We start from the raw sequence: 18,489 nt of genomic DNA, 5'->3' as shown, positions 1-18,489 counted from the left end.
CTGATTCTTAAAATGCATGTTAAATCGTTTGGTTCAGGGCGGCGCCTGTGGCTCAGTGGGTAAGGTGCCGGCCCCATGTACCGAGGGTGGCGGGTTCGAACCCGGCCCCACCAAATTGCAGCAAAAAAAAAAAAATAGCCGGGCGTTGTGGTGGGCGCCTGTAGTCCCAGCTACTTGGGAGGCTGAGGCAAGAGAATCACCTAAGCCCAGGAGTTGGGGGTTGCTGTGAGCTGTGACACTACAGCACTCTACCGAGGGCAACAAAGTGACACTCTGTCTCTAAAACAAACAATAAACAAAAATTGTTTGGTTCAATATTCATAACATTTGAGAAAAACATCCCAGTTGATAATTAAAATTTATTCCATTTTGGCTTTTTTTTTTGCGGGGGGGACAGAGTCTTACTATGTTGCCCAGGCTAGAGTGCTGTGGCATCAGCCTAGCTCATGGCAACCTCAAACTCTTGGGTTCAAGTGATCCTCCTGCCTTAGCCTCTCCAGTAGCTGGGACCATAGGTGCCTGCCACAATGCCCAGCTAATTTTTCTATTTTTAGTAGAAATGGGGTCTCACTGTTGTTCAGGCTGGTCTTGAACTCCTGAGTTCCATTGAGCCTCATGTCTCTGCCTTCCAGAGTGTTAGGATTACAGGCATGAGCCACTGCACCCAGCCCATTTTGGCATTGTAGAGGAGCTTAGATAAAAAGACTCTCATTCTAAGCGAAGTTCTTCTTTTTTTTTTAAAGACAGAGTCACACTTTGTCACCCTGGGTAGAGTGCTGTGGTGTCTTAGCTCACAGCAACCTCAAACTTTTGGGTTCAAGTGATCGTCTTGCCTCAGCCTCCCAAGTAGTTGGGACTATAGGTGCCCACCACAACGCCTGGCTATTTTTTAGAGATGGGGATTCGGTCTGGTTCAGGTTGGTCTCCAACCTGTGAGCTCAGGCAATCCACCTGCCTCAGCCTCCCAAGTGCTGGGATTACAGGCATGAGCTACCATGCCCAGCCCTTCTTTCTTTTTTCTTTTTTTTTTTGTAGAGACAGAGTCTCACTTTATGGCCCTCGGTAGAGTGCCGTGGCCTCACCCAGCTCACAGCAACCTCCAACTCCTGGGCTTAAGCGATTCTCTTGCCTCAGCCTCCCGAGTAGCTGGGACTACAGGCACTACAGGCGCCACAACGCCTAGCTATTTTTTGGTTGCAGTTTGGCCGGGGCCGGGTTTGAACCTGCCACCCTCGGTATATGGGGCTGGCGCCTTACCGACTGAGCCACAGGCGCTGCCCCCTTCTTTCTTTTTTTTAAGAGACAGGGTCTCCACTTTGTCGCCCCAAGAGGAATACAGTGGCAATCAAGGCTCACTGCAGTCTCGAACTCTTGGGCTCAAGAGTTCCTCCTACTTTAGCCCTCAGCCTCCCAAGTAGCTGGGACTACATAGTCTCATACCACCATGCCTGGCTAATCATTTAATTTTTCTGTGGAGTTGGGGACTCACTATGTTGCCCAAGTAGGTCCAGAACTCATGAGCTCCAGTGATCCTCCTGCCATGGCCTCCCAAAGTGCTGGGATCACAGGCGTGAGCCATCTTTCCTAGCCTAAGCCAAGTTCTAATCAGTATGTTTTAGAGATAGCATACATTTTCTAGACCCTGGTGAATTACTGTTGGCTAAGATTGGACAGGCAATAAAAACGAACAATTCCCTAATTCATTTTTTGTTGTTCTTCCTTCACTGCTTCTTTTCATATCCTAACCTATTCCAATTGTTTTTATTTGCAAATGGGATATAATTGATTTGTCAGGCACAAGAAAACAGAACATAGCTTAAATTGTTGCTACAACTTTTTTTCCCCTCTAAAACAATCAAAACCATATACTGGATCTCGTTTCCCATCCACCTATGAGGCTATGATTAAATCTGCACTATTTGTATTTGCACAAAGGGAAGGGAAGTTGCTGCCTATCTTTTTTTTTTTTTCATTAGAGACAGAGTCTCACTATGTTGCCCTAGGTAGAGTTGCTCACAGCAACTTCCAGCTCTTGGGCTTAAGTGATTCTTTTGCCTCAGCCTCCTGAGTAACTGGGACTACAGGTGCCCACCACAACACCCGGCTATTTTTTGTTGCAGTTTGGCTGGAGCCGGGTTTGAGCCCACCACCCTCAGTACAGGGGGCCGGCACCTACTCACTGAGCTACAGGCGCCGCCCACTGCCTATCTTTGAAGTCCGGTTTATTATCCATTTAATAGCTGATTTTGAACCTTTGTCTTAAGATAAGAGGGTTTTATTCTGCTTTATCTGGGACCACATGAATAAGGGAGCTAAGTTGGGGCTGGGCCTAGGAATGGAGGGAGAGCCCACAGAACACTATCCCCTTGTCAGAAGTCACTTCGGTAGGCAAAGAATGGGGTGACTGAGTCGCAGGCACGTTGCACAGCTCTTTGGAAGTGAGGTTGTTGGATATCAGTTGCTGACTGAGCCGAGCCTCAGGGCAACCGCCCAGAGTGGGAGGGCTGGTTGGCCACTAGCACAGCCAGCCTGTAGGGCTTCTCTACTCAGCGGTCAGTGCTTCCTTGGGCATCAGATCCCCATGGCAACAACCCATAGGGGCAGGACGTCCATTGTCTTCATGATTGTCCTGCTTGACTGGTGGTGTTGCCAAGCCTCTGAAATGGCCACCCAGTCAGTGGGCATGGGCCCTAGAGCCTCTGCTCTCCGAGATCTGACCATCTACCTGAAGCCATTAGACCTGACCAAGTCTTTCAGACCAGTTTTCCTTTGCCTCTTCCAGCTTTTCCCCCAGTCTGTAAAGTGTGGATGAAAACAGAATCTATGCAGAGAGTGGGTGTGAGCTGGGAGTGGATTGATTAGGTGACTCACCTGCCAGGGACGCAGTGACTAATAAGAGATACTGGCCTTTACTGCAGGGTCCCAGCCCACCTTGACTATCCGGGCTCCTGCCCCACCCACTCCCCCTCTGTCCACTCCAGCCCACTTGCCCCAGCTCTTGTCCAGACCCCACCCAGCAGACCAGCCTCCCCCCTGCAGGCATCCTGTGCTTTGGGGCTCCCTCTTTGCCTCAGATGGAGGGCAGTTGCTCCCTTTCCTGGGTTCCTAGAGAATGTTCTTTGTGCCTCAAGGCAGACCTGGGAACTACAGGACTTAGAGGAGGGAGAGGTTGCTTCCTCAGGCCCCTGCCTCATTTCACCCTGGAGGCCACATGGCGCTGTGCCAGGTCCATACAGGGGTTAGCAGAGGGGCTGGGATCAGGTCTCCCCTCGGGCCTCCCCAGACCGGCCTGTGCAGTGCGTAGCCTGCGAACTTGCTCCTTGTTCCGCGTCCCCACTCTGCACCCACAGTTGAGATCTTTGGCCAGCCTCATCCCTGTCCCCTCCTCCTAGCCCAGGCCTTCTCAGCCCCCTAAACTTCCTCCCCCAACTACAGCCTGCCTGTCCTCAGGAGATGACCTTAGCTCCATCTTCACCTAGAAAACAGACGTCTGGAGGGAACTCCCTCAACTTCCCTCCTGGGCCTGGCTCCAAGCTTATCTGCCTCCCCACCCATCCTCCCGGGCATCCCTCCCAGCTTCAGAGGGACCGTCCACCACCACCTCACCCCCAACCCACCCTGGGCTCTGGGCCCATCCCTCCTGCAGCACCTCCCCCACATTTATTCTCCCGACCCCCACTGCTTCTGGAATCTTTACCCCCACTTCCAGTTCTTTTCCCTCAGGCTGCAAACATGATCAGTAACTCTTGCTTTTTTAGGAAAAGGAAAAATCAAACAACCCACCCCCTCCGTGTATATTGCAGCCCGCCTCATTGAGCCATCTCTCAGTGGAATCTCTCTGCAGGCTAGTTTACAGTGGCTCTCTGCTTCCTCACCTCTCTGGCACTCCAGCTGACAGGGCCTGGTCTCAGCCCCAACCCCGCCCTACCTAAGGGGCCACCAAGGATGCCTGGTGCCAAATGCGAAGAACACATCCAGCCCCCCAGCTCACCAACCCCTTTGCTGCCCCTGACTGTTGATCACCCCTGAAGCCTTCTTTCCCGACCCCGATAGATCCTCTTCCCTGGTTTTGTCCTCCCTCTTCTCCAGGGAGACTTTGACTTTTCTCTGGGTCTGAACCCCACCCCTGGTTTCTGCAGGTTCCTGATCTTACCCTCTCTGGAGCTCAGCACCCCTCTTTACACCTGCACCCTCCCTGAATCCACATTCTCTGATACAAATCCAACTCTGGCCTCTGGCCTCACACAGGACCACCCTTTGATGTCTTCTCCCTGTTGCCCTGCAGGCCCTGCAAACCCAGCTGTACCTCTGTGACTTTGTCTTCCTTCCTAGTCTTTTTCTGGCATTTGTTCGTTTGTTTGTTTTGAGACAGAGTCTCACTTTATCCCCCTTGGTAGAGTGCTGTGAAATCTCAGCTCACAGCAACCTCAAACTCTTGGGCTTAAGTGATCCTCTCGCCTCAGCCTCCTGAGTAGCTGGGACTACAGGTACCCACCACAATGCCCCCCTAGTTTTTCTATTTTTAGTAGAGATGGGGTCTCACTCTTGCTCAGTCTGGTCTCAAACTTTTTTTTTTAGAGACAGAGTCTCACTTTATTGCCCTTGGTAGAGTGCTGGGGCATCACAGCTCACAGCAACCTCAAACTCTTGGGCTTAGGCGATTCTCTGGCCTCAGCCTCCTGAGTAGCTGGGACCACAGGCGCCCTCCAGAATGCCTGGCTATTTTTTTGCAGTTTGGCTGTGGCCAGGTTCTAACTCACCACCCTTAGTATATGGGGCAGGCACCAAATAATAATATAAGATTTATTATTAGTGACAGTACATTCACAGGGTTGTATAACTGTCACTGTTGACTAATTCTAGAACATTCTCATCACCCCAAAAAGTCTGCTCAGGTGTTCTCCAGTCTGTCTCTGCCCCGATTCTCCCTATGCCCACCCTTGCTAGTTCAGGCCTCATCAGCTTCCACTGGAACCCTGGTCCAGGCTGTTCACTGGCATCCGTCTCTCCTGCGATGGTCTTTCTAACTGCCCCCTCCTGGAGACTCCTGGACACCGCCCCTCTTGTCTGCACAGCAGGCAAGGCCTGGCATCGCAGACTGGTTCTCATAATGGGCAGTACCCGGAGCGAGCTGGTTTCTCATGCCCCTTGTGCCCTGGTACATGCTGTTCTCTTGCCTGGAGCTCCCTGCCCCCCTGCCCTTGGTAGCAGTCTTGGTTCAGGGGTTACTTCCTTCAGATTTTCTTTGACTTCTCCTGGGCAGCCCTTCCTCTTGGCACTTACTGATATCGCTGGACTCCAGCTCCCTGGGTCCCACCAGAGTGACCTGTCTTAGCCAGCAGAGGTAACTTCTTTTTCACCCTGTTGACCTAGCACTGGCACGAGTGCCTGAAGTGAACTTGGAGATGCTTGAGATTCACAGAAGATAGGTCAGCATGCTCTCTGCTGAGCACAGACATTGAGCAGGGACAGCGTGCTTCGTGGTTCCCTGTGAGTTTCCTGACAATGGTAGGTGGCCCCCTCCACCCTCTTCTTTCTGAGTCATTTCCAGGCTGAGGGCCAGATGGCTGGCCGAGTCATGGTGTTTTATCTTTCCAGAGGTAGGCCCTGTCATTTTAGTATTATAGGGCTTGTCATGGTGGCCCCTGGGTACCTTGTCTGGGCTATGGTGATTTTGTAACTTTGAATCCCTTCCCATCAGCCTTCATCTCTCCAGACTGGAAAGATCTGAGCTCTTTAGGCTGCTCTGCTCACTATCCTTGATCAGAACAGTTTGGAAGCTTTCTGGGTTCAGCGAGACCCTGGGTTCTGTGGCTCTCTCTCTAGAAAAGCACATGTGCACACAACCAGGGGTGGTTTGTGGACCTCCTAACGCCCATTCATGCACCTCCCAGAGGCCCAATTTCTCCAGGCTGTGGACAGTTGCTCTGTGTGTGGTGAAACCCACATACAGTCATTCAGTTTGGCAGTCCTTAGACAGTTAATTTAAAAAGAGGATAATGTTTTTCTGTATTATCAAAACAAGAATCAGGTAGAGATTTTTTTTTTTTTTGCAGTTTCTGGCTGGGGCTGGGCTTGAACCCGCCACCTCCGGCATATGAGGCCAGCGCCCTACCCCTTTGAGCCACAGGCGCCACCCTCAGGTAGAGATTTTTGAAGATTGGTTGGGTGGTACATTTGTTATCTATTGCTGCTTAATAAACTACCCTATAGGGCGGCGCCTATGCCTCAAAGGGGTAGGGCGCTGGCCCTATATGCTGGAGGTGGCGGGTTCAAACCCAGCCCTGGCCAGAAACTGCAAAAAATAGAAAAATAAAAAAATAAAACTACCCTATAAGTTAATGGCTTAAAATAACACACAATTGATCAGGCATGATGGCTCACATCTGTAATCCTAGCACTCTGGGAGGCCAAGGCAGGAGGATCCCTTTAGTTCAGGAGTTCAAGACGACTCCATCGCTACTAAAAATAGAAATATTAGCAGGATGCTGTGGTGGACGCGCATAGTTCTAGCTACTTGGGAAGCTGAGGCAGGAGGAGCTCTTGAACCCAAGAGTCTGTAGTTGCTGTGAGCTGGGCTGAGGCCATGGCCCTATAGCCTGGGTGACAGAGTGAGGCTCTGTCTCAAAAATAAACAAAACAAAAGTTTATTGTCTCACATTTTTTTGAGGGTCCTGAATCCAGGAGTGGCTGAGGGTCTCTCATGGGTTTGCAAACAAATTGTTGTTCAGAGTTGCAGTTATGTGAAAGTGTGACCAAGCCCGGGGACTCTGCATCCAAGCTCACCTGCATGACCACTGGCAGGAGGCCTGAGTTCCTGGGCTGGTCATAACATGGCAACTGGCTTTGCCCAAATTGAGGGATCTCAGAGGAGAGGGAGTGGCCAGGATGGAAGCTGCATTGTCTTTTGAAATCTTATTTTAGAAGTGACAGACCAGTACCCCTGGAGTATTTTTTTTTTTTTTTTTTGTAGAGACAGAGTCTCACTGTACCGCCCTCGGTAGAGTGCCGTGGCGTCACACGGCTCACAGCAAACTCTAACTCTTGGGCTTACGCGATTCTCTTGCCTCAGCCTCCCAAGCAGCTGGGACTACAGGCACCCGCCACAACGCCCAGCTATTTTTTTTTTTGTTGTTGCAGTTTTGCCGAGGCTGGGTTTGAACCCGCCACCCTCGGCATATGGGGCCGGTGCCTTACTCACTGAGCCACAGGCGCCACCCATTTTTTTTTTTTTTTTTTGAGACCCTTTGTCACCCTCAGTAGAGTGCTATGGTATCACAGCTCACAGCAACCTCAAACACTTAGGCTCAAGCGATTCTCTTGGCTTAGCCTCCCAAGTAGCTGGGACTACAGGTATCTGCCACGATGCCTGGCTATTTTTAGAGACAGAGTCTCGCTCTGGCTCAGGCTGGTCTCGAACTTGTGAGCTCAGGTGAGCCACCTGCCTTGGGATCCCTCCCAAGAGTGTTGGGATTACAGGCATGAGCCATCCGCCTGGCCTCACACCTAGAGTATTTTGTCATCACATGGAACTACCTTGTTATAATGTGGGAGGCAACCACATACAGGTGTGACAAACACAAAGCAAAGATCTTTGGGGCACCTCCTGAGATCTGGCTGTAGCAAGGGGAGGAAGTGCTTGTGGTGGTGGTAACAACTAGGCCTCAAGTCGACAATGTTATGCATGAGATGAAAAGAGCATATAAAGGCCACGTAAACTCTCGGTAAGTTCTGTGCTTCAGGGGGCCTAACCGTGTGTGTATGGTGCCACCTCTGTGTGAAGGAGGAATAAATAAGACTTTATATTCATATTTGCTTGTATTTACATAAAGAAACTCTAGCTAGAAGTATACACAAGAAACTAAAACCAGTGATTACTTCCTTGAGGGATGGTGAGAACTGGGCAAGTGAAGGGGGAAGAGACTTTACACATCGAGTCTTTCTCTCTTCTTCCTTTTTCTTTTTCTGGATCTCAACTGTATAGAATCAGATTGCTCATAACCCTCGATTCTAACATACTCTTGTCTTTGACTCATGCCTCATCACCTTTTGTTTTATCTATAATGTGTGTTTGTGTTTAATAACAATGAATTTACAAATGATATAATGTCTACTTAAAAACCCAAATTATTTGAAGTAATGTGAGTTTAGAAAGGTGGCTGGATATAAGAGTTTTTTTTGAGACAGAGCCTTATTCTGTCATCCTCAGTAAAGTGCTGTGGTGTCATAGCTCACAGCAACCTCAAACTCTTGGACACAAGCAATCCTCTTGCCTCAGCCTCCCAAGTAGCTGGGACTACAGGTGCCTGCCACAACACCTGGTTACTTTTTTTCTTTGTTTTTTAGGGCCAGGGTGTCGCTCTTGCTCAGGCTGGTCTTTAACTCCTGAGCTCAAGCAATCCACCCATCTAGGTCTCCCAGAGTGCTAGGATTACAGGCGTGAGCCACAGGCCTGGCCATGGATATAAGATTAATATTTAAAAATCAGCACAGAGGTCACCTCTGGAGGGAGAGAAGTATGGCAGACACACAGGTATTGGTAATATTCTAGTTCTTGGGTTGTTATCTCAGAAAGAACATCATCCTGGTGACCTTCGCCACATCAAACGCAATATTATCACATCCCATGAGGCACTGGGCCCAGGGATCTTAAGTGTCTACAGGGGCAGGCAGGTAATAACTGCCCAGATCCGTGGACTTGTTAAAGAAAATCACAGGGACAGGAGTGGTTTGAGATCTATGAAAGTGGCCATAGGTGTCCACAGAAGGACCTATCGGCAGGGCCTCAACAAATAGATCTACCTTGCTCTGCTCTGAAGCTTGGACAAAAGTCCCGACCAGTGAGCATGGTCCAGAACCTTTGTAGTCTGGAAACTTCTCAGAGCAGTGAAGTGTCAATAGCCCACTGACAAAAATACTTATTAAAATAGCCAGAGAGTGTCCAGTTTTAATCTACCTTCCCATAAGCTTGCTACTGTCAAGCAGCTTCAAAATGTGATCTCTAGGGCCGGGAGCGGTGGCTCATGCCTGTAATCCTAGTACTCTGGAAGGCTGAGACAGGCAGATTGCTGGAGCTCACAAGTTTAGAACCAGCTCTGAGCAAGAGCAAGACCCCATTGCTACTAAAAATAGAAAAACTGAGGCAGAAAGATCCCTTGAGCCCAGGAGTTTGAGGTTGCTGTGAGCTGTGATGATGCCATGCCACTCTACCCTGCATGACAGAGTGACAAAAAAAAAAAAAAAAAAAATGTGATCTCTAGTTAGTTGAATTCTACTGACGGCCAATGGTTGCTGGACATAAGCCAATTCAATGCTGAGGACATCAGCCAGAAGTGATGTGATTGGCTAGTTGACACTGAGCCTGGTTTCTGGCAGAGAGACTGGGTGGCTGGATGAGCATGGTGGCTGCTCTGGCTGTTTGATAAGAGTTTCCCGTCATCAGTGGAAGGGAGCCTATGCTCTCTGCTTCTCAATAGCAGGTAGGGGTGGGAATGCAAGCAGCTGCCTCAGAACTAGTTTTAGGTCCTCACCATTTGGTGAGACCTCTGAGACTATCACATAGAAAATGCCAGCTGGGACTGTGCTAATTCGGTCCAGCCAGAAGTAGCTGTCATTTATTAAGCACTTACTGTGCCCCAGGCACTGTGCTAGGTGCTTTCTGGCTATTCTCCTGGAAGTCTCTAGTAAAACACCTAAAAAGGTATCTTCACCCCATCTTACAAATGAGAAAACTGAGCTCAGAGAAGTTGGCCACCCAAGGTCACACAATGAAAGATGAACCAGAACTTGAACACTTGTCTGCCTGAATCCTTTGCTCCCTCCAGGGGTTGTGATGTGGCAGCTCGCAGGCTGTATGCATCTTAGATTTGTCACACTTTCCCACCCTGTCTCAATGGGAATAGCACCAGCTTTGAACCAACTGCCTCATGTTTGACCCACTGCACACAGTTATTACCTGCCTGCCCCTGTAGACACTTAAGATCCCTGGGCCCAGTGCCTCATGGGATGTGATAATATTGCGTTTGATGTGGCGAAGGTCACCAGGATGATGTTCTTTCTGAGATAACAGGAGTGTCTTCCCTCCTTCCCTTTGCATTCAGCTTTCACCATCAACAGCATCCACATGAAGAGCCTGCCCAACTGGACGGTGATAAATGGGCAGAACCTGACGCTGCAGTGCGTGGTGGATATCAGCACCACCTCGCGCATCAAGCCTCAGCACCTCATGCTCTTCTACAAGGATGACGTGCTGTTTTACAACATCTCCTCCACTAAGAACGTGGAGAGTTTTTTTATTCCCCAAGCCCGAGTCTATGACTCGGGTACTTACAAATGCACCGTGATTCTGAACAACAAGGAGAAAACCACCCAACAGTACCAGGTATCAGTGAAAGGTGAGTCCTTGGCATTGAACGTAGGCAAGCAGATGAAGCGGAATGCACAGTGGTATGAACAATAACTGCGCGTGGATAACAACGCTGGATGTCCCTCTCCACCCATCAGCATTCTTACTTGTCTGCTCGGCACTTTCCCGAAAATGCAGATGTCTGACATATTCCAAGTAGGCCAGGTTATTTCTACTTTTTTTATTTTGAGACAGAGTCGCACTTTGTCACCCTCAGTAGAGTGCTATGGGGTCATAGCTCACAGAAACTTCAAACTCTTGGGCTCAAGCGATTCTTTTGTCTCAGCCTCCTGAGTAGCTTGGACTATAGGCACCTGCCATAATGCCTGGCTATTTTTTAGAGATGGGATCTCGCGCTTGCTGAGGCTGGTCTTGAACCTGTGAGCTCAGCCAATCCACCCGCCTTGGCCTAGGCCAGGTTATTTCTAACCTCCTTGCTTTGCACATGCTATTCCCTCTCTCAGTGATAACTTTTTCCCTCTCATCTTCTTGTGGACTACAATGTCTTCTTCAAGACTCAATTCAATGATTTATTCTGACACTTTCCAGAACAGAACGAATCTCCCCCAGAGTACCAATCCTTACAGTTCTTAGATTTTCTCTATAGTCAATGGTATTTGTGGCTGTAAGTCCACAGGGCTGTCTGTGTTAAGACATTGGGTCCTGTAGTCGCTCTGCCTAGGTCCCAATCTGAACAAGTCCCTTAACCACTCTAACTTCCAAATCTTCATCAGAAAAATGAAGGTAACAGCAGTGCCCTGCTCAGTTATTGAGAGGCTGACAAGGTACCATGTAGGTGGGGTGGGTAGCATCATTTCCAGCACCTAGAGAACTCCCAATAAAGGGCACTTCGTTGTTTCTCTTGATATGGCATCTATTCCTCCCATGTCTGTCTGTTCTTGTGGACCACAAATTCGTGAGAAGAGAGATGGTGCCTGGTTTACTTTTATATCCTGAACAAAGAATCTGGCTCATAGCAGGTAATCAATAAGTGTTTGTGGCATGAATTAAAGTCAATCCTAGCTTGTGGTTGGCATTCAAATCAATTATAACAATAATCACAGTAATACTATGTACTAAAAATACTGGCTGTTTTTTCTTTTTTTTTTTCCATAATTCTGAAATTTTTTATTAGTATTTTTTTGATCAATCTAGTCCTAGATGGTTGGCAAAGATGTTTCTATTTCCAACTCCCTTCTTTTCTTTTTCTTTAATAGTTAAATCACAGCTGTGTACATTAGTGCAATCAAGGGGTACAATGTGCTGGTTTCATATACAATCTGAAATATTCTCATCAAACTGTTCAACACAGCCTTCATGGCATTTTCTTAGTTATTGTATGTAGACATTTGTATTCTGCCTTTAGTAAGTTTCGCCTGTACCCATTCTTTTTTTTTTTTTTTTTTTTGTGGTTTTCGGCCGGGGCTGGGTTTGAACCCGCCACCTCCAGCATATGGGACCGGCGCCCTACTCCTTGAGCTACAGGCGCCGCCCCCGCCTGTACCCATTCTAAGATGCACCATAGATGAGGCTCCACCCATTGCCCTCCCTCCACCAATACCTCCCCCCTCCCTTCCCCTTCCTTGGCCCTTTCCCCATAGTCTTGTGCTATAGTTGGGTTATAGCCTTCATGTGAAAGCTATAATTTAGCTTCATAGTAGAGCTGAGTACATTGGATACTTTTTCTTCCATTCCTGAGATACTTTGCTAAGAAGAATATGTTCCAGCTCCATCCATGTAAACATGAAAGAGGTAAAGTCTCCATCTTTCTTTAAGGCTGCATAATATTCCATGGTATACATGTCCCACAATTTGCTAGTCCATTCGTGGGTCGATGGGCACTTGGGCTTCTTCCATGACTTAGCAATTATGAATTGGGCTGCAATAAACATTCTGGTACAGATGTCTTTGTTATATTGTGATTTTTGGTCTTCTGGGTATAAACCTAGTAAAGGAATTATAGGATCGAATGGCAGGTCTACTTTTAGGTATCTAAGTATTCTCCAAACATCCTTCCAGAAGGAACGTATTAGTGTGAATTCCCACCAGCAGTGTAGAAGTATGCCCTTTTCTCCACATCCATACCAACATCTCTGGTTTTGGGATTTTGTTATGTGGGCTACTCTTACTGGGCTTAGGTGATATTTCAAAGTAGTTTTGATTTGCATTTCTCTGATGATTAAGGATGATGAGCTTTTTTTCATATGTTTGTAGATCATGCATCTGTCTTCTTTAGAGAAGTTTCTCTTCAAGTCCCTTGCCCACCCTGAGATGGGATCGTGTGTTCTTTTCTTGAGTTCTCTGTGGATTCTGGTTATTAGACCTTTATCAAGGTATAACCTGCAAATATTTTCTCCCATTCTGAGGGTTGTCTGCTTGCTTTACTTACTATGTTTTTGGTTGTGCAGAAGCTTTTTAGTTTGATCAGGTCCCAGTAGTGTATTTTTTTTTTTTTTTTGTAGAGACAGAGTCTCACTTTACCGCCTTCGGTAGAGTGTCATGATGTCACAGGACTCACAGCAACCTCTAGCTCTTCCGCGATTCTCCTGCCTCAATCTCCCGAGCAGCTGGGACTACAGGTGCCCGCCACAACGCTGGGATATTTTTTGGTTGCCATTCAGCTGGGGCTGGGTTTGAACCCGCCACCCTCGGTATATGGGGCCAGCGCCCTACTCACTGAGCCACAGTATATTTTTGATACTGCTTCAATTGCCTGGGGAGTCCTCCTCATAAAATATTCACCCAGGCCGATTCCTTCAAGAGTTTTCTCTGCACTTCCTTAAAGTGCAATTTCATGTCTTAAGTTTAAATCTTTTATCCAGTGAGAGTCTATCTTAGTTTATGGTGAAAGGTGTGGGTCCAGTTTCAATCTTCTACAGGTTGCCAGCCAGTTTACCCAGCACCATTTGTTAAATAGGGAATCTTTTCCCCACTGAATATTTTTAATTGGCTTGTCAAAGATCAAATAACGGTAAGTAGCTGGATTCATCTCTTGGTTCTCTATTCTGTTCCAGACATCTACTTCTCTGTTTTTGTGCCAATACCAGGCTGTTTTGATCACTATTGATTTATAGTACAGTCTCAGGTCTGGTAGCATGATTCCTCCTGCTGAGTTTTTATTGCTGAGTAATGTTTTGGCTATTCTAGGTTTTTTCTGATTCCATATAAAATAAAATATTATTTTTTCAAGATCTTTAAAATATGACAATGGAGCTTTAATAGGAATTGCATTAAAATTATATATTGCTTTGGGTAGTATAGATGTTTTAACAATGTTGATTCTTCCTAGCCATGAGCATGGTATGTTTTTCCATTTGTTAACATCTTCAGCTATTTCTTTTCTTAAAGTTTCATAGTTCTCTTTGTAGAGATCTTTCACATCCTTTGTTAGGTATACTCCCAAATATTTCATCTTCTTTGGCACTAGTGTGAAAGGAATAGAGTCCCTGACTGTTTTTTCAGCTTGGTTACTATTGGTATATATAAAGGCTACAGATTTATGGGTATTGATTTTGTAGCCTGAGACATTGCTATATTCCTTGATCACTTCTAAAAGTTTTGCAGTAGAATCCCTAGTATTTTCCAGATATACGATCATATCATCTGCGAAGAGTGAAAGTTTGATCTCTTCTGACCCTATGTGAATACACTTGATCGCCTTTTCTTCCCTAATTGCAATGGCTAAAACTTCCATTACAATGTTAAAGAGCAATGGAGAAAATGGGCGACCTTGCCTGGTTCCTGATCTAAGTGGAAATGATTTCAATTTAACTCCATTCAATACGATTTTGGCTGTGGGTTTGATGTAGATGGCCTCTATTAGTTTAAGAAATGTCCCTTCTATACCAATTTTCTTAAGTGTTCTTATCATGAAGGGATGCTGGATATTATCAAAAGCTTTTCCTGCATCAATTGAAAGAATCATATGGTCCTTATTTTTTAGTTTGTTTATGTGCTGAATTACATTTATAGATTTACGTATATTGAACCAGCCTTGAGACCCTGGGATAAATCCCACTTGGTCGTGGTGTATAATTTTTTTGATGTGTTGTTGGATTCTGTTTGTTAGGATCTTATTGAGTATTTTAGCATCAATATTCATTAGTGATATTGGTCTATAATTTTCTTTTCTTGTTGGGTCTTTCCCTGGTTTGGGGATCAAGGTGATGTTTGCTTTGTAGAATGTGTTGGGTAATATTCCTTCTTTTTCTATATTTTGGAAGAGGTTTAGTAACATAGGTACTAGTTCTTCTTTAAAGGTTTGGTAGAATTCTGACGTAAAGCCATCTGGTCCCGGGTTTTTCTGTTTAGGGAGATTTTGTATAGATGATGCTATTTCAGAACTTGATATAGGCCTGTTCAACATTTCCACTTCATTCTGGCTAAGTCTTGGTAGGTGGCATACTTCCAGGTATTGGTCGATTTCTTTCAGATTTTCAGATTTCTGAGAGTAGAGTTTCTTGTAGTATTCATTAAGGATTTTTTGGATTTCTGGGGGGTCTGTTGTTATTTCATTGTTACCATTTCTGATTGATGAAATTAGAGATTTTACTCTTTTTTTCCTGGTTAGGTTGGCCAAAGGTTTATCTATTTTGTTGATCTTTTCAAAAAACCAACTTTTGAATTTATTGATCTGGTGTATAGTTCTTTTGTTTTCAATTTCATTTAATTCTGCTCTGATTTTGGTTATTTCTTTTCTTCTGCTGGGTTTAGGGTTGGAGTGTTCTTCCTTCTCCAGTTGCTTGTTAAGTTATTAACTTTCTCTCTTTCTGTTTTCTTGAGGAAGGCTTGCAGTGCTATAAATTTCCCTCTTAGGACTGCCTTTGCAGTATCCCAGAGGTTCTGGTAATTTGTTTCTTGATTGTTGTTTTGTTCCAAAAATTTGGTGATTTCCTTCTTAATCTCATCTATAACCCATCTATCCTTCAGCATAAGGTTGTTTAGCTTCCATGTTTTTGTATGGGTATGCAGGTTCTTGTTGTTATTGAGTTCAACTTTTATTCTATGATGGTCTGAGAAGATGCAAGGAATAATTTCTATTTTTCTAAATTTGCTGAGGTTAGATTTGTGTCCTAGAATATGGTCAATTTTGGAGTATGTTCCGCGGGCTGATGAGAAGAATGTGTTCAGTTTCGTTGGGATGAAATGTTCTGTAGATGGCTGTTAAGTCCAGATATTGAATGGTTAAGTTTAGATCTAAAATTTCTTTGCTTAGCTTCTTTTTGGAGGATCTATCCAGCACTGCTAAAGGGGTGTTAAAATCTCCAACTACTATGGAACTGGAGGAAATCAAGTTGCTCGTGTCTGTTAGAGTTTCTCTTATAAATTGAGGTGCGTCCTGGTTGGGTGCATAAATATTAATAATTGAAATCTCATCATATTGAGTATTACCTTTAACAAATATGAAGTGTCCATCCTTATCCTTCCTTATTTCAGTTGGTTTAAAGCCTATTGCGTCTACAAATAGGATTGCAATGCCTGCTTTTTTCTGCTTTCCATTTGCTTGGAATATAGATGACCATCCCTTCACCTTGAGTCTATATTTGTCTTTTAATGTAAGATGCGATTCTTGTATGCAGCAGATATCTGGCTTGAGTTTTTGTACCCAGTCAGCCAACCTGTGCCTCTTTAGAGGACAGTTTAAACCATTCACATTGATTGAGAATATTGATAAGCCTTTCAAGAGTCCAGTCGACATTTTTAATCCTTTTGCGACTGTGGAAGTTGGAATTTGATCAAAATTTTCTGGGTGGGTTTACTTTTGTGGTGGAGGATTATGCTAGTCTTTGTGGAGGATAGGTCTGAGAATATCCTGGAGAGCTGGCTTAGTTGTGACAAATTTGTTCAACATGTGAATGTCATTGAAGTATTTAATTTCTCTGTCATAAATGAAACTCAGTTTAGCTGGGTACAGGATCCTGGGTTGAAAGTTATTTTGTTTTAGGAGATTAATAGTTGATGACCATCCTCTTCTAGCTTGAAAGTTTTCAGCAGAGAGATCTGCAGTTATTCTTTTTTTTTTTTTTTTGTAGAGACAGAGTCTCACTTTATGGCCCTCGGTAGAGTGCCGTGGCCTCACACAGCTCACAGCAACCTCCAACTCCTGGGCTTAAGTGATTCTCTTGCCTCAGCCTCCCGAGTAGCTGGGACTACAGGCACCCGCCACAACGCCCAGCTATTTTTTGGTTGCAGTTTGGCCGGGGCCAGGTTTGAACCCGCCACCCTCGGTATATGGGGCCAGTGCCCTACCGACTGAGCCACAGGCACCACCCATGCAGTTATTCTAATATTCTTGCCCTTGTAGGTGATTTTTTTTTTTTTTGGGTCTGGCTGCTTTCAGAATTTTCTCCTTCATATTAACTTCAGCGAAATTGATTATGATGTGTCTGGATGATGTCTTATTTGGGTTGAGTTGTGTTGGAATTCTGAAACTGTCTGCTATCTGAATTTCAGAATCTCTTGGCATGTCTGGAAAGTTCTCCTTCATAATCTCATGGAGAAGAGACTCTGTGCCTTGTGAAGCCACTTTGTTGCTTTTGAGGATCCCTATAAGACTAATATTAGTTTTCTTCAAATTATCCCAGAGCTCTCTAAGAAAGTGATCTGTTTTTGCCCTCCATTTCTCTTCCTCTTTGAGAGTTTGGGAGTGTTCAAAAGCTTTGTCTTCAATGTCAGAAATCCTTTCTTCTGCTTGCTCCTTTCTGTTACTGAGGGAGTCTACTGTGTTTCTCCGATCTTTGAGGGCTGCACCTTCTTGTCTCAATGTGTCAAAATCTTTGGTCATTTGGTCTTTGAATTCGTTGAATTCTTGAGACATCTTTTGGGTTACTGCTTGGAATTCTAATTCAATCTTATTTGCTATCCAGATTCTGAATTCGATTTCTGATATCTCAGCTATTTGTTTGTGCATGGAATCTTGTGCTGTGTCTGCCCCATTGATCCTTGGGGGAGTTGATCTACTCTGATTATTCATATTGCCAGAGTTTTTCTGTTGATTTCGCCTCATGATTGTTTTTCACCGTTGCCTCTGGCCATCCTCAGAGTTGAGGAGGTGTCTCTCCAGGATTAGACCCCAGCGGGATCACTCTATTGTTGCCATATCTTTGTAGGGAGTGACCCTGTGTAGTTCCACTGGGGCTGCCCCAGCCAGGGAGTTCTGGTTGTGGAAGCAGCTCCAGAGTGTGATACACCTGGATCCAGCAACAGAGCAGGAGGTGGTGCGCACAGTTCTGGGAGTGCCTGGCGCCCAGTGACTTTGGCACAGAGAGCCCAAGGTCCAGCAGTCTCTGAGGGAGGAGAAGGGCTCTGCGCAGAGGCAGGGAGGGCTCTGGAGGGCACGCAGCTACCAGAGTCCCTGGCCAGATGAGTGGGCCAGTGTGGAGGCAGGGAGGGTACAGGAGGGAGGACACAGGGTTGTGCAGCTCCCGCAGTTCCTGGTGAGGGCATGCTGAGACCTGGCGGGTATAGGCCGCAGGTCGGGGGTCATGGCACAGCTCTTATGGAGGTCTGGACAGCGCCAAGCCCAGGAGTTTGAGGTTGCTATGAGCTGTGATGCCACGGCACTCTACCCAGGGCAACAGCCCGAGGCTCCAGTGTGCCAAAACCCGTCTCACTCTGCCCCTATGGGTTAAGGCTGTAAGGTAGCTCAGTCCCCACTTTTAGGCTGCTGAGTCACTAGGTTACTAGCTCCTGCCCGATCCTTGCTCTGCAACCCTGAGGGTGGAGCTTGCTGGGGCAGTTCTCTCACAATGGCTCCCTGCGGCCCACAACTGAACACTATTAGCTCTGTCCAGCTCAGCGGCTTAGTCTGGGGCCCTAGACAATGCCCAAGTTCTCCGCTCTCCTGCTCAAGCTCTCCCCAAGGCAGTTCAACTGAGTGCCAAATCCAAAAACACTGAAACAGTTCACAGGTAAGGCCTTTCCGGTTTGCAGTCTCACTGCTGCTTGTACTTACGGCTGTCAGCAGGGTTAGGTCAATCGAACACATGCAACCATTTGCCAGTTTTCCACTGTTTTTGTCCTCCTCTTGGGGTCCAGAAGTCCCTTGCTGACTCCCTGTGTCCTCAAAGGGATGATTATAGGCA

The 18,489-nt window shown here is 46.2% G+C and overlaps 1 protein-coding gene across 2 annotated transcripts in view; it reads left to right on the top strand.

Moving 5' to 3' along the window:
- Positions 1 to 18,489, top strand: part of PECAM1 (platelet and endothelial cell adhesion molecule 1) — an 86,468-nt gene that overhangs the window by 24,237 nt on the left and 43,742 nt on the right. For both annotated transcript variants that reach the window (XM_053570789.1, XM_053570788.1), the window contains one exon: positions 10,101 to 10,394. In XM_053570789.1, the coding sequence (XP_053426764.1) occupies positions 10,101 to 10,394 (294 nt within the window). The remainder of the gene's footprint in view (positions 1 to 10,100; positions 10,395 to 18,489) is intronic.

The sequence above is a fragment of the Nycticebus coucang genome, chromosome 18 (genome assembly GCF_027406575.1).
Source record: "Nycticebus coucang isolate mNycCou1 chromosome 18, mNycCou1.pri, whole genome shotgun sequence".
NCBI classification, from domain to species: Eukaryota; Metazoa; Chordata; class Mammalia; order Primates; family Lorisidae; genus Nycticebus; species Nycticebus coucang.
The sequence above is the reverse complement of the archived record's forward strand: the minus strand, read 5'-3'. Positions and strand labels throughout refer to the sequence as shown.